Source organism: Drosophila miranda, chromosome 2 (assembly GCF_003369915.1).
Source record: "Drosophila miranda strain MSH22 chromosome 2, D.miranda_PacBio2.1, whole genome shotgun sequence".
Taxonomy (NCBI): Eukaryota; Metazoa; Arthropoda; class Insecta; order Diptera; family Drosophilidae; genus Drosophila; species Drosophila miranda.
The window spans coordinates 520,864-536,252 of NC_046675.1; the positions used below are offsets into that span (position 1 = coordinate 520,864).

The 15,389-nt window shown below is 46.3% G+C and overlaps 2 protein-coding genes across 13 annotated transcripts in view; one reads left to right on the plus strand and one right to left on the minus strand.

Annotated features, from left to right (window-relative positions):
* LOC108155789 (tropomodulin) overlaps positions 1-15,389 on the plus strand; it is a 49,967-nt gene that overhangs the window by 21,201 nt on the left and 13,377 nt on the right. The window contains exon 1 of one of the 12 annotated variants that reach the window (XM_017286858.2): positions 10,731-11,125. The exons of the other annotated variants lie outside the window; for them this stretch is intronic. Within the exon in view, the coding sequence (XP_017142347.1) occupies positions 11,120-11,125 (6 nt within the window). The 5' untranslated portion in view covers positions 10,731-11,119. Of the gene's footprint in view, positions 1-10,730; positions 11,126-15,389 lie in introns of those variants that run through there. 12 annotated transcript variants of the gene reach the window in all.
* Positions 1,135-6,386, minus strand: LOC108155791. Its single transcript, XM_017286861.2, has 2 exons — positions 6,122-6,386; positions 1,135-3,342 (listed from the first exon to the last, which is right to left on the minus strand). The coding sequence occupies exon 2, from the start codon at positions 3,114-3,116 to the stop codon at positions 2,970-2,972; it is 147 nt and encodes a 48-aa protein (XP_017142350.1). The 5' UTR covers positions 3,117-3,342; positions 6,122-6,386; the 3' UTR covers positions 1,135-2,969.

Here is a 15,389-nt window from a genome sequence, read left to right on the forward strand (position 1 = left end):
CTAGAAGTCAGTGCGGTTGTCCCTGTTCTCTGGGCACTCCTCCACTCTCCTCCCACCCTCCGTGAAGGCTGTCGGCCAATGCCAAAAGTGAGAAATTGACTGTCTGTCCGGCATTTAAAGCGATTTTCAATAGAAGATCCCTGCCCCGTCGATGGCTGCGGTCCAAGAATGTTGCAGTTTCCATTCCCCCACTACCCCCACCTCTCACGCCCCTTCCCCTCCTTCCGCTATGTGTAAGATCCGTTCGTTGACCAAATTTGGTCATCGCAGAGGCAGACGCAGAGGCAGTTGCAAATGCAATCAAAATCAACAGCAAGAAAAATTCATTTCGTTGGCATTCTCCCCGGTCTTTGCTTCTGCTGGGTTTTCCATTGTTGTTTTGTTTTCCTTAATGTTATTTTCCTCGTTTTTAATACCCTCTGCCGAGGGAGAGCATGATGGCTTTCAGAGAGACACAGATCAGAAGCAACGTTCGATCTCCCAGGGTATCCACACGTTCGGCACTCGCTGTTACCCCTTTCCTTCGGTTGTTGTTCTTTTGAAAGCTTCAGACATTCAGACATTTTGGCATGCAATAAAAACAAGCCCCAAAACAGAACTGCAGCAGAGGCAGCAGAAGCAGATGCCCCTAAAAAGGGGGTAGAGGAGGAGGAGGAGGAGGGTGGAAGCAAAGTGGCAGCTTGTTGCACGGTGAAGGAGAGCGGGCGGGTTGGCCTGGCAATTTGGCCACGAGCCAACGCTTTTGTCCGAGGACCAACGTCGAAGGGACTCCCCTGCCTGGCCCCTTACCCCTTCTTCATTACCTTCCACCTCCCGCCGCCCGCTTGGCAGATGCCACCGCTAAATGGATGAAATAATGTATTCATTTCTTCGGATGGCAATTGCCTGATGGTCAAGCATTTAACACTTACCCCCTAAGAGTCAGAGGGGCATGGGAAGGGCAGTGGAAATGGGGGAAATGGCTGTGGAAATGGGAACATTAATGGACTGGTCACTCAATTGGATGATGGGGATGGCAGGGAGGGACGGATGGCTCTCGTCCAGGGCCAAAAAAACATTCAGCTTTGAACAGATTTCACGAGAGAGCGGCCGGAACCGCAGGAACAGCCGGAACCCCAATGAAAACTCAGATGATTTCTCGTTTTTTTTTCATCCAAAGAACATTTATTCGTTTAATTTAATTCGATATCCGCTTCCTTTTCTCTGTTTTGATTTCGATTTCCATTTAGATTTCGAGTTTCGATTTTCCATTTCATTGTTTCAAGATCTAGCTACAAAGTTCGGTACATTTTCGGGGGTTTAGTGGGGGACTTGCTTAGCACTTAGCCTATCGACTGGACTCAATCGATCGTTAACTAACTCTATTATTGTTCGAATGTATATATCATATATCATATATCATATATCATGTATGGTATGCATATATCTATGTGTACAGGCATATATATAGACCCTAAAGTGTTCCATTATGTGTTCGATTTCGATTTTCGTTTGCGTAAAACCTTTTTAATTTTCGATTAAATACATTTTGATTTGCTCTTCGATATGATATGGGGCGTTACTATCCTTTGTGTCCTCTGTCTGTTTGTGTGGGGTGTGTGTTTGGAAAATGGAAAATTCCCCCTTTTTTAAGCGGCAAATTTAAGCCAAAAACTTAGACGCAAACTTGGCCTCAGCTCTCGCTTAGTGCTTGGGAAACATTTGATGAAACTTTAATTTCCATTTGGACACACTGACAGCAATCAGTGGAAGTTGCAACAACCCTTGAAGCCTGCCCCTGCCCCTGCCCCTGCCCCTCCACAGAGCTCGATTTAAGCGCTCCCTCTTTTGGAAGGGGGTCAAGTGTGTGTGTGTACGCCCCTCGAGAGAGAGAGTGCGAGCGGGAGAGAGCCCTGGTCTCAAGTGCCGTGCAACAAGAGGAGGCAAACGCTGGCTCTGGCCCAGGCTCTGCCTCTGCCTCTGCCTCTGCCTCTGCCTTTGCCTCAAAGGAAAACAATAAAACACTGCGGCGGCGTGCCAAAGAGAAAAACAACCAAAAAATAGCACAAAATATAACAAAAATATGAAAAGGAAAATAGGAAAAATAAGGAAAAACCTGGCGAAGCACAAGCCAAGAAAAGGCTGCAAGTGCGGGCTGGAAATCAATAAAAAGCCATCTGCCACGCCCCAGTGGCACCCACTTCCCCCGCCCTCTTGGCACTTGGCGATTGTTCGGGCTCATTGCCGCAGGAGCAACCGATAACCAGGCCCAAAACCTCAGAGCCCTCCAAGGAGTGGCCCTCAAAAGTAGGCAATGAAAAGTTAAGGCCTCCGCCCAAGACAGGGGTGGGCCGGGGGAGGCAGGACCCACTAGAGGCCTGGCCGATGGCCGATGGCTGATGGCTGGTGTCGCCTCGAACTGATTGACGCCTCCGCCATCCGCCATATATCATCGTTTTCCGGCAGCAGAATGCGAATTAAAATTAAATACTCTGGAAAAATGCTCAAAAAACAGAAATGTTAATGAAACACAAACAAAAGGGGGAGGGGAAAAGGGGTAAAGAGAGCTGGAAATATGCGGAAAATGATGAAAATTTAATGCGGCTTCATTGGGCGCTTGCTTCGGCTGAATGTTGGCTGCAGTTTTCCTTTAGTAATTTTCCCCCGCTTTCATCGCGAGACGAGAGATTGGAGTGGAAATTGTCGCTGCGGTTTATTGTTAGCAACTTTCATTGTGTCTGTGTGTCTCTGTGAGAGTATCTGTGTGTCTTTGCGTCTGTGTGTGTGTGTCCCCTGACTACCGTTAATAATTAGCGAGCAACCTAGTTGAACAGTTCTTCAAGGGTTTATCATCCAAGCCCCCTGAGCGACTCCCTAGGCAGGGCCTCCTCCTGCTCATCTTTAAGTGAAACTTTCTCTCAACCGTCGACTTGCCTTTTGCTTATTAAATAGAAACCATGCTGACCCCCGCCCCCGCCTCGTTCTCGTTCTTAGACAAATATAATCTCATTCTTGTCCGACTTCTGGGCGGGCGTCGGCTGGCGCTGGAACGCGTAAACGTTGACGATTAACTGCGCCATGAAAATGAAGCAAAATAAAACGATTAGGACTAGATACAGAAAGATATCGCGCAACATTTCTAGCTGTCTCTGGCTCTCTCTCTCTCTCTTTCTCTCTCTCTCTCTCTCTCTGTCTCTCTAGAGCTCTATCTCTAGCGCTCTATGTGGCACAGAAGAGGCCAAAGCTCGAGACTCCAGAAGCAGGCACCAGATGGCATGACTCCGTCTCCTCCCTTTCCTGCTGCTTCTTCTGCTGATGGTGTGGCTCGTCTCATTGCCTCATTGCTGGGCCCCAAAAGAGCAGCTGCAATGAAAAGAAAGAGGAAAAGGCGTAAGTGAAAAGCGGATGGAAATACGCGCGGAGATTATTCATAGACATTCCGAAAAAAAAGGGGAGAGAAGAGAGGAGAAGCAGAAGGATCCACAGATGAAGCCTGGACAAAGGATTATCCTTGGCTAGAGGGGAGTCTCTTCCCCTGGCTGCATGCCTCTCCCCTACATTGGAAAAGTTTCGCGCCTGCTTTTGCCCCAAAAGGGAAACACGACAGAGCTGACAGACGGAACGCGTATTACGCATTCGCCACATCAGCCCCCAGCGGGAAGCTGCCAAAGGAAGGGATTTCCATGATTCCCACGACTCCCATGCCCCGCAGATGTTGCACAATTGCATTACGTCGCGCCACATGATGCCTGCTCTTCTGGCTGTCTCCATTGTTGCATATTTGTGCGGCATGTTGCCCAATATGTTGGCCCCACGAATGCAAGAAAGGAATGCCATCCGCAGGACGGGGGAGTGGGTGAGGGTGGTGGCGGGGGTGGGGGTGGGGGAAACGTCATCAGAGAAAGGAAATTAAACAAATGAAATTTAAACAGAGGCAAAACGAGAAGAGATGAGAAGAGAAGAGAAGAGAAGAGAGAGCATTAGAGACGATGGCAGCTCCTATTTCCGCATGAGCAGCATGCACCACGCAGCATGCACCAAATGCATTTTCATTTCCACTCAACCAGATCCTTTGAGGTGACTGTACCCCGTGATTCCGCCCCTCACTCCGCACTCGCCCCTCTTCCGCTTCAGTCCACTTGAAACACTCTCAATTAGTGGGGTTCCGAGCGCTAAACGGTGTCAAAAGCGGTAGGGTCAAAGGCTAGAGCTGCACTTGCATTCATGGATTTAAATGGGGGAATGGCGAAACGCAAAATGCAAAATGCTAAATTCATAATGCGGAATCCTTAATGAAATCAGACTCTCGGAGGGAGCGCCTTCTGTCCGGCTTTCAATTAAACGCTTATCGCGGGCACAGCAGTCGCTGAATAAGAATTCCATGCCCCACAGGCACGGGCCCTGCCCTCGACCTAGGAGAGGGGCATCCTTCGAATGGAAAACAATTTTCAAAGGCCGCTCCTGCCCGGAATGCGGCTCGCACATCATTAGGCCCTGGTCCGCAGGAGAAGGGGCAGAAGCAGGAGGCAGGCGTGGAGGCGCCACTGCCTTGAAAAACAAAGCGAAGAAGCGCATCAAAGATTATGAAACTCATTAAAAAAGTTTCGGGGGCAACAAATCTAACAACCAGAGGAATGTGTTCCCCCTTCCCCCCCCTAGTAGCTCCCCCACCCCTTCACATAACTTAATGCAAAAAAAAAACCAGTGAGTCTGGAGGGGAGGGAAGGGGAATCCTGTCCACAGCCAAAGTCCGAGTGGGATTTGTGTCTGTTATTTTTTTTGGGTGGGCCTCGTGCCCGAAACTTTTGCTGACCAAAATAAATCCGGGTGCGAGATATACGAGGAGGAAGGACACAGGCCAATGGATGCCATAGCAATGCTGAGCGAATGCGAAGGACGCAGGACACTCCTAGGACTTCTTTGATCTGTCACTTGGCTGTGATCTGCTACATGATTCATGGACAAGGTATCCTCTAGTTGTAGATCGCTTCTGGTACAATTCTCTTTTAAGCGAACTCTAAATGGAATCCTTGGGAATCCTTACATGAGCGATAATGACACTAATAATAATAATAATAATAGCTATGGACTGCTGTATACCCTCTAATAATGTGGGACCACCCATGGGACCAGAGTCCGCCTGTTGCTTGGCCCCTTAAAACACAGGGAAATGGACTTTCTCTTGCCTTGCTTTCTTTCTTTCGTTCTTTCTCCTTCATAAATTAGATGTCAAAACGCGCACTAAAACAGCCCCAAACACACACACATGTGGGATATTTACGCGTATGTGTGAAAAGGGTCAAAGAGCAGTCAGTCGGGCGGCAGGAGTGTAGGAGTTTGAACAGGATTCGTGGGCTGCTGCCGCCGCTGGCAAAAGTTTTTTGGGAAGCAAACCCTCCTTGGCAAACTTATTAAGCGTTCGAAGCCAAACAAATTGCTTGGGCAACAGAAGGGTTAGGCAGAGTGGGGGGAGGGGAGCTCCGAAAGGGTTTTCCACGAAAACTTGTCGAGGAATTGCGGCCATTAATTTTCAGTGGCGGGGCACACGAAATGCAAATGAAACTTTCGCAACGGAACGGAATGTTGCGACACAGTCGACAGTCTGTAGTCGACGGTCGGCAGTCGGCAGGCGGCTGCCGGGGGCCACAAAAGTCAATGAAGTGTTAAATATCCTGCGGTGTCAGGACACCAACACTGTACACAACGAAAGGTGATGTGTGTGTCCTGTCCGGGCGGACATTATCCTTTATCCTATCGCGCAAACAGGCACACACACGCAACCGAGCACATATTCCATTTGCATTTCTTCGTGCTTTGTTTTCATAATGCGCTTAACCCTGGGATCCCCTCGGATCAGGAGGGAGGGGGAGTCCTTCCTCATGTAATTAAGGACCCGCAGCAATGCCAGACAAACTCGCGGCATAAATCACTCCGCCAATCCTCCTCCTGCCGGCAGCTGCCATCCATCTGTCCATCTGGCCATCTGGCCATCTGTCCATCTGTCCATGTGGCAGCTTCATTCATGAGTCGTCTGGATTCCCATTCATGGACCGCTGGCACGCATTTTTATGGGGCACATCCCCCACCCCTCGGCTTCCCCCTCTTTTGGCCATGTGTGGCCCCAAAATGAGAGACACGTTACCAATTTATGCTGAGCCGCTCGTAAACTGGCCAAAAGGCAAACAAAGTTCCACTAACGAGTAAACTCTTTTTTTTTCTTCCTCTCCGTTCTTTCAATTCCACACGGCGTATACTTGATGTCCGCCTAAAATTCGCCTTTTGTACGCTTTCTATTCGCTTTCGATTCGCTTTCGATTCGCTTTCGATTCGCGGCTTATTCACTCCGGCTTTCGGTGCCGCGATGCTTTTGGTTCAACGTGGCTAACGCGACTCCTGGCCAGGCTTCGAGGGAAGCCGCTTCTTATAGTCGGCATCCGTGCCGGACTCGGCTCGGAGCCTGCTCGGGAGCCGTCCTTCGTCCTGTCTCGGCTACCAGTTGAGCTTCGTTTTGGGATTTCGGCTTTTGGGCTCTGATTTCGTTACGTTTCGTGCCCGGAAATTGTTGTTCAACAAATGCCAAGCGTTCTCCGTCAACAGGCAGGCCAGAGCGGGTGCGGGGTGGCAGGTTGGGGCTGAGCGATTGCTCCTCTTCCATCCGAATGCTTTGGGTCAGGCAACAATCATTACGAAGTTTACTCAGAACTTTGCTAAATGATGGTCCGATTTGAATATAAGTTGGAATTGGTTTGAATTTCCTGTTGATTTTGCATCGATTTTGCAGTAATTGTGGATCGAATACATGGGTTTCCACTGTCGCTCTATGGGGCTTAGATTCACTTTATCTTTGCCGAAGGATCTTTAAACTAACAAAAGGAACTGACCTTCGGGAGGAGATATCGCGACCGGCATTTCCCCACTTTATTCCGCCATAAAACCCTTTACAGCATATCTTATCGATCTGTCGGAATATGTAATCATCCTCTCCCTCTCCCACCCTCTTATTTGCATGCTCCTCCCTCCTGCTGCCCCCTGCTAACCAGTGTTTTCCCCTGTGCCTCCACCCCTCTCATGTTTATATTTTGGCCGCATCATAAGGCAAACATTTTAATTTGTTCTAACCAACGGCACGCCCCCCTCCCGCATGACAGAGGAGGCGGACAAATATTGACACTCGACAGAGACCCAGGGGAGGGGGGAGGTAGGTTAAAGGGGGTTTGTACTGACCAAAATCAACGTTGACATTGCCTCCCAAAAACACCCCGTACCCCTCCAGAGTCTCCTATGAGATCCGCCACTGATGACGCCAATCATGTTCTTGGCCTCCCCCCTCGCCCTCGCTCAATCTTATCAAGATGCCATTGCAGAAGGAGGAGTAGGAGAGTGGGAGGTCCTTCCTCCCTGGATATGCCGTCAGTTGGCATGACAAGCGAGACTTTCCAGCCGGCGCGAGGAGAGGCGGGGAGTGGGGGCGGAGTAGGCACAGTTTGTTATTATTTAAATCAGGAAGTCGAACGAAATTTCCGCCTCTGCCATGGCCAACAAATTGGCAGCTGACTTCCGGTGCAGCCGAAGCCAAAGCAGGAGCAGGAGCAGAAGCAGAAGCAGAAGCAGAGGTGGAGCCTGGCATTCCTACCGCTTTGGGTGCCTGGTGCCTGGTGGCTGGGAGTCGAGTCAATTAAATTTTCCCTTTAAGTGATTTCTGTCGCCATTTCGGATGGTCGCCCTTGGGCCGCCCGCACTCTCGTGCCTCCCCTTTAACACGGGAAGAAACATGGTTGAAAATGGAGCTGCAGCACACGTGCCGCGACACTATGATACCCATTAATCGGCCTACAAATATATCGAAGCTTGAAAGCCCGTTGTCTTGTCACCAAATCCGTTCAAGGAGCCGTCATATACTTCAAATATTCACAATATTCAATAGAATCCTGCTTGAATTCCACTGCCAAACGAATGCATTTAACACAATTAATTCAAATAATCGACTAACTCTGTGATTTTTCGCTATGTGTTTTAGGGAGTAACATCTAACAATAACAATAATGCTAATAATAATGATAGTGAAAAAGTAAGTGCACAAATCCGAATATTGTAAGCATGGAACATTACTATTTTAGTGTGGAGAGACCCCATCTGAATGACAGATACACTTAGAAACCTTTCAAAATTAAACAACTAAGATCAAGTTGTGCTTGGATCATATTTCTTTCAGTGTAGATCCTATTCCAGCGCCTAATTCCTGTTACTTCTCTGCATTTGAAATCCTGTTCCTGCTGGTCCTGGTCCTTCCACCTGTTCCTCTGCTGTTCTCCTTCCATAATGAGAAATCGATGGGTTGTAATTTGTTCAAATCCAATTTGGTAGCAGAACTTAGGGACTCACAGTCTCGGGCGGTATCCTCCATGGACATCCGCACCTGGCCCCCAAACCCCGTCTCCAAGGGGAGGGGAGGCCTACCTTTAATGAGTTTTTATTGCGCCTCAGGTGCTTTGATTGCTGCGATTTTTAACTTGATTTACGGGCATTTAGTGAATGGGAAGCGACCGAGTGAGTGAGTGGAGTGGAGTGTCTGCGGGTGGGGGGGGGCAGCAACAACATTTTCCGGCCCACTATTGATTTTTCAATTAAGCTGGACCCTCCCCCCCTCACATCCCTGCCCCTTACCGATCCCCCCTCTGTCAATGCATTTTGCATGTTTTCGCGTTTTGCCAACATTTGTTTGTAAAACGGAAAAGACGTCTCTTTGTGGTGGAGGAGGACGAGCGTACCACTGTCTTTTGTGCACAAGGATAAAGGGGGGATAAAGTGGGAAGGCGGCAGGGGGTTGTGGCAGTAGTGAGGAGTGGGGGCGGTACGTACCGCCTTGTAGCGCAATTTATGCGGTAATTGCTTTTTTAAGCGCTTCGCATTTATCTTTTCGACACAAGTGAAATGAGTTTTCCGACTGCCTTCTGCCTTCTGCCTTCTGCAGCCCCCTACCCAGCACCGTGTCCCTCCCCCTATGCGTGCCTTTTGTCGATTTGCGAGCAAACAAGGATATACAAAGGGATATCACAAGGAAAAAGTCGGAAACAACAAAAGCAGAAGCCAAAAACGAAGGAAGAACTCAACTACTTACAATGGCATTTTTATGACGTCTTCTATTTGTCTGCACGTCTGCCCCCGTCCCCACCCTCAACCACGCCAGTGACCCAACTCAGTGGCGTGCCCCACCAACACAGAGAAACATGCAACGTTGTTTTCCTCAATTTTTCCGCCCTAATTAATTTAACGCCAAAAAAATGACACAAACAAAAAGTTGATAAAATGGGAATGAAAGTGCTAGACGAGGCGAGGAAAATGGTCCTGTTCTCCACCGACTGGCCCCTTGATTTATGGTGTGCATATTTTAATAATTTTATAATTTTATGTGGCCATAAAAATTACCCGTATGGAAAATTTGTCATTTCCTCACAAGAGAAAGGGAGCCGCGGAGGTCCTTTATGTGTTTTCTTGGCTTTTCCAGGAACAGAACATTAATTTTATGCTTGAAAATATAATTAATCAGATTTGGCGAGTAATAATTTTGAAATTTCCAGTGAATGTATAACCTACGCGCCCAGCAAGAGCAGTGGCTCTCAAAATGCACTCAACTCTTTGCTGCTAATGAGTGAGTAAGAGGAGAGAATACCAGCAACAGCAACAGCGAGACGCACTCAAGCGAGTGCTTCTGGCAAAAAAAAAGAAGAAGAATCGGGTGCTCATGGCAAAAAAAAAAACAATGTATGTGTATTTTATATCATTTCCTCTTTCTGGGCTAGACTTTCTAACAATTTCTCGCACCAGGCGTATCCAGTCGATAGTATCGATAGCCGATCTCTTTTTCTTTGGGCCTATCATGAATTATTATATATTTATGTATAATATATACTTGCATATATTCGATTACATATTTTATATTACAAATAATAAATTTCGTAAAAAGTCTGAATGTCTATCTCAAATAATAATTCTGATCATGGGCAAGGCACCTTAACCCATTGTCGACCAGTGGATATTAAAAGACACTCTACTAAAATTATGATGATACTTTGATCAGTTTATCTGTTAAATTGAATTTTCAAAGGTATATATAAGAACAACGGGTATAGAAACTTCCGTATGTAGGTTTTTTTAGTTTTCTCCAGCGGCAACACTCGATTTGGCTTTCGGTTGACAAGCAACAGGTCTTCAAATACCAGCAACATTGATGTGACAACATTGGGGCTGTTATTTTGTTTGAACTTCTTGTTTAAACCTAGTTTTATACTCAATAAAATAAATGCGAGTACTTAAAAGTAGTTAAACTATGTGGGCATGGCTAAATGTTCTATCTGGTTAGTAATACTTGACGGAATATCAAAAACGAGTAATATGTATAGAACAATTTGAATTCGTTAGTATATTTCCGGTATATTTTTAAAATAAGACGGTATATTTCGGTGCCGTTCTGAGGGTCGCCGCAGTTTCGCTTTTGCAACAATGAGTCCCATTCCATGCACAAAGGTTGCGGCAGCAAAGGTTGCAGCAACATTTACTTGAAAACCGTATTTTAGTCGGTATATTTTGGTACATTTCTGAGGGTGGTCGGTCACACTGCACCCACAATCTCGGCTTTTTGTGTTCAAGGTATGTTGGGCAAATGGGTGGATTTTACCTTGCAGGCGTTCCACTTTCTAGGCCGTTTCGCCCACCGTCCATACCCCATTTTCCTCAGAAATTTACCATGGTAGAGGGAAGATTACACTTCGCGAAAACTTCCACTATTCGAACTCATTCCATTCCGCTAACAACAGTTTGTTGAACAATTGCACTGGCTGCATATTGTGTTGTTGATATTTGAAAGAAAGAAAACTCCTCCAGTCGCGATTGTGTGTGTGTGATTCTCCTAGAACTTCAACTTCTAGAAGCGCCGTCCGCCCCTCTCCAGTGTGTGTCACGCCCAAAAACAAAAATCACAACAACAACAAGCGGTCGTAGGGCAGAATTTTTGTGCGTGTCAAAAAGTTGAAAAAAAAGACTGAAACAGTAACAAATTGTTGCTGTAAAAACGCTAAAAAGTTAACGGTGAACGGTGGAACCTTGGAAACACTCAAACATACAACAACAACAAAGAGAGGCCATGGAGGTTAGTAGTTGATTGAGGAGATCTCTCCTCCCCCCTTTCTCTCTATCGGTCTGTCTTTTCGAGTGCCTACATTGTTTTTTCATTGTGATGTATGTTTTTGTCGTTTTCCTTGAATGATTTCATTTCATTTTTGTTAATTTATTGTGTTTGCCAGAGTTTTTGCCGTCTCTCTCTGTTTCTCTCTCCATGCTTCCTCCGCCCTCCCCTTCAATTAATGTGAGAGAGCGGGCACCGCACAATTCGGATTACGTCAGTTTTGTTTGCTTCTCGCTCTCGCTCTTGCTCTCGCGGTCTGGACAAGGCATATTGATTCGAAGGTTAGGCAGTCAGCATTCTGGGTGCCTAACTAGGGAGTTTGTTCTACAACTGTCTTACCTCATATTCTAGCAACCCTTAATCTGGGTTTGTTTTTGAGTCCTGGAGTTTGCGCCTCTCTGACTCGCTCTCTCCTTCCGCCACTCCCACCCACCCTTGTCTCGTCCAGAAGGTGCCAGGCCGGCGCGGCTTCGTCATTAACTATTTTTGACATTCAACTTCAACCCTGTGCATCCCCCTCTCTCCCTCCCTGGATCTTTATTGATTCCGGCCATAAACCTCCTAATCATGTTCATTATGTCATCGCGACGCTTTCTTTTCTTTCTCCCTCTTGCTATCTCCTCTTTATGACTATCTTTTGTTTTGTGTCTCAATTTTAGCATATTTCGCATTTTTACATAATTTCCATCGCACCCCCCTCCCAAGCCCACGTTCCCCTCGATTTCCTTATCGCTTGCAACAGCTGTTTGCTTCTGGTTTACCGCTGTTCGAGGCCTTATCGCTTACTCATTGCACTCCCATGACGTTCGCTGTTTATGATACCGACTAGATATCGACTTCCTCTCTGTGGAGGGGATACCCCTCCCACAACCATCATGGGGAAGAGTATATACATATGTATTATGGATCTCGTACATATGGAAGAACTTTCGACCTGCAAAGCCTATGTATATTGAGTACTAGTAGTATTCCTGATCTTCCGCAACATTTATCCGTTTGTTGTTTTTTCTTGGCTATAAATTCACTCATTTCTGAAGAAATTCAAATCAAATATTCGCCCCTTTTGGAATAGATATCGGATTATATCGGAACCACCAAGACTTGGAACACTATATCATAAGTCATAGGAATTCCATAGTTTTATGCAATACATTATTCTAAGATTCGTATCGCTTTTGCATATGGAATTTAGAATATGGAATGAGCCATATTTAATGCTTCCGCCCCGAACCTTCCATTTCTTTCCTGTTTGTCTGATTTCTTTATACAATACATTTTTAATTGCCGGCGTTTCGGTGGCACCTAATTAGTTCGTGTCTCTTCTTGTCTTGTGTTTTCTCAACATTTTACCTAAACTTGTAAGATAATCCGCAGTTCCCGCAATTAAACCGAACATTTGAGACCCTCTCCCAACCGGATGGATGAACAGAGGGACGGACAGTCGGACGGACGGACGGACGAGGGCGTTAAAATCGCACTTAAGTTCTGTGAGCCGAGTAATTAATCGTGTGGCCAGTCTTCGCCGTTCGACGGACGAGCGGAGAGACGGACGGACGGACAATCGGATGAGTGGACAGTGGGACAGGCGGATGGACAACCATCAAAGCAGACATGAAAAGCTTTTTCCAGCTTGCGGAATAGGGGCACACAGATACAGACACAGATATGGCGAAAAGTCGTCACAAAACAGCAGCAAAAACGATGTCGGCCAACATAAAAATTGCCCATTTCCGTCATTTAATTGACGCCGGGCACATGAAAATCATCCAAAAGAAAAAACAAAAAAATAACAGAAGAACGGCACAAAAAAGATGAAACTTGTTTGCCCACAAAGTGAACTACAAATAGTGCTGACGGACGGACAGTGCGGTTCATTGCGATAGATAAAAGTCTGTGTATGAATGGGTTTATACGGAACATGTAAAATGGGGGCCATAATGGGGAGTGTTTAAAGACCCATCATATCTAATCTCTTCTAATCTAAAATGAATTAAATGGGAGCCAGACGTATAGATGATATATCTAATCTATGTTTTTGAAGTACGATTCAATGGAAGCATAGTCAAGGGTAGTCATAGGTCTTTGATAGCCATAGAATATGGCAATTCTGACAGAAAAAAATCTGTCTGATGTTCCACTAGTAATTATTCCCAAGATGTATGGCTCATGGCATAGATGGTCTGCTGAAGGTTCTCTGACTATCTAATCTGCTTTTAAGACTACTTATCAGAGGAGAGTTAGATGATCAACTATTTCCACAATAACCTAACATTACAAGACTCTGACACTTTCGAAACGTGCCGTCCCTCCCTATTAAAAGATGGCTGATAGATGACACACCGCAAAACAAACAAGAATCTTCATTGTTTGCTCTGATGCTTCTTCGATTCTGTTTGCATCCACACAGTGAAATCATCTCTCTCTCTCTCTGTCTCTCCCTTCAATTAGCACCCACATCGGATCGTTTCAATGGCATTTACTATATCGCTTAAAGCATATAATAATTCTAAAACCGAAAAACTTGATAATATCATCGCCTGATGCCGTGACACGATTAAGGCTTTCAAAAAGTGCTGTTTCACTGTCGGACAAAGTTTTTTGGTTGAAAAGTTGTGGCCCACTCAGATTTAGGCTCCACTCCCCGCCCTTCCCTCTCCTCTCCGGTACGCTCCTCTTCAAGAGGGAAAACAAGCTTCAGACTGTGGCTTAAGACTTGTGGGAGTTGAGTTCCATGGAAATGCAACTTGAGGCAGCTGCCACCAGGGGGTGCCGCCATGGCCCCACATTTATTACGCATTTTCATAAATTTCCACTTACTCATCTTTTGAGGGGAGCGGAGAGAAGGGGGAGGCTGAACTGCAGACGGGATTGTGTCTCGTCTCTCCTCTGGCCTTATAACACGCTCCGTTAACCGTTTTCTGGCTCGGATGGGCATTCGCTTCATCATTCGCTGCCTGCCTGCCGCTGCCTGAATTCTGCTCAAACTTTGCATAATTTTCATTTATTACCGCAGCAGCAAGCGCTCTGTTTTTTATACAAGTATTTTATGCCCACCTCCATTGAAATCTGCCCCATCAGATTATATATGTACGTATCTGTATATATATCGTGGATATATATATTATGATTCCCAGGGAAGTGACTGACAAGACAAGGCCTCTCTCTGACTGAGCGGCCTCTGCTTGCAACATGCCCCACTCCACTCCATCCACTCAACATTTATCTTACAAATTTAATCTTTTCACATAATTTTCTCTCTGCGGCTTTTATGTAATTACCCTGCCCCTTGTGGCTTCTCCTCCTGCATCCTGCATCTTGTTCCTCCTGTCTCCTGGTGGTCTCGTCGCTTTATGGGAGAGTTTTCACCTGGGGCCTGTCTCTGGCGCCTTATCTGCTTACAACTTGCTCCAGCCATGTATTTGCCCTTTGTTTACGACCCCAAAGCTTGTCCCTTTCACTTAATAATGCACTTCCTTCTCTCTTTTCTGATTGCAGGTGAGTTCCATTCTAAAAAGGGGAAGAATCGATAGGGAGAAGGCTAGCACAACGATGTAGAGTCTGTTGAGGCAACAGTTGGGTAATGTATGCAGACGAGGAATAGATGGAGGAAAGACTCCGAGATCTCTATCTAATGGATATTCGACTCTTCGATTCTTCGAGTGCTGGAAAACAGAAATATCTTCAAGTAGGGAACCTTCTATAGCTCGTGATTTTGAAAATTCTCTGAACATTCATAGTTTTTGAGGTTTCATTCGCCAGAAATCGCTATCTTTTTTTCGAAATGAAATCCGAATATTACTTGAGCATAGATTTTCCCACGTGTGTGGGATTTTCCCATGTTATCGCGTGCTAACGCGTGTTGTATCATCAGCAATTGTAATGTTTTGTGGCATTACATGTTGACTAACGGACTTGATAATTCGGTGGCACTCCCCCCATCACCCGGATGTTGCATGCCACTGCAATGTGGGATCTATGGCTCCTCTAGCGTTTTAAATCGCTCGGCAATCGCGTGCTTCGCGAGGGTCTGTAAGCGCTGGCGGTTGCTGATTTTTAGTAGGGCTTCTGCTAGTGCATTGTGGGCGTGGTCATGCCTCTAATTCTACTCCCTTTTTCCGCATAGAGAGAAAGTTCATTGCCCTTCGGTGGGTGCACTGTGTGCTCCTGCTCTGGCGATTGCAGAGCAGAGCAGAGCCGATTGTTTAAACTATTCCCAGGGAGCGGGGCG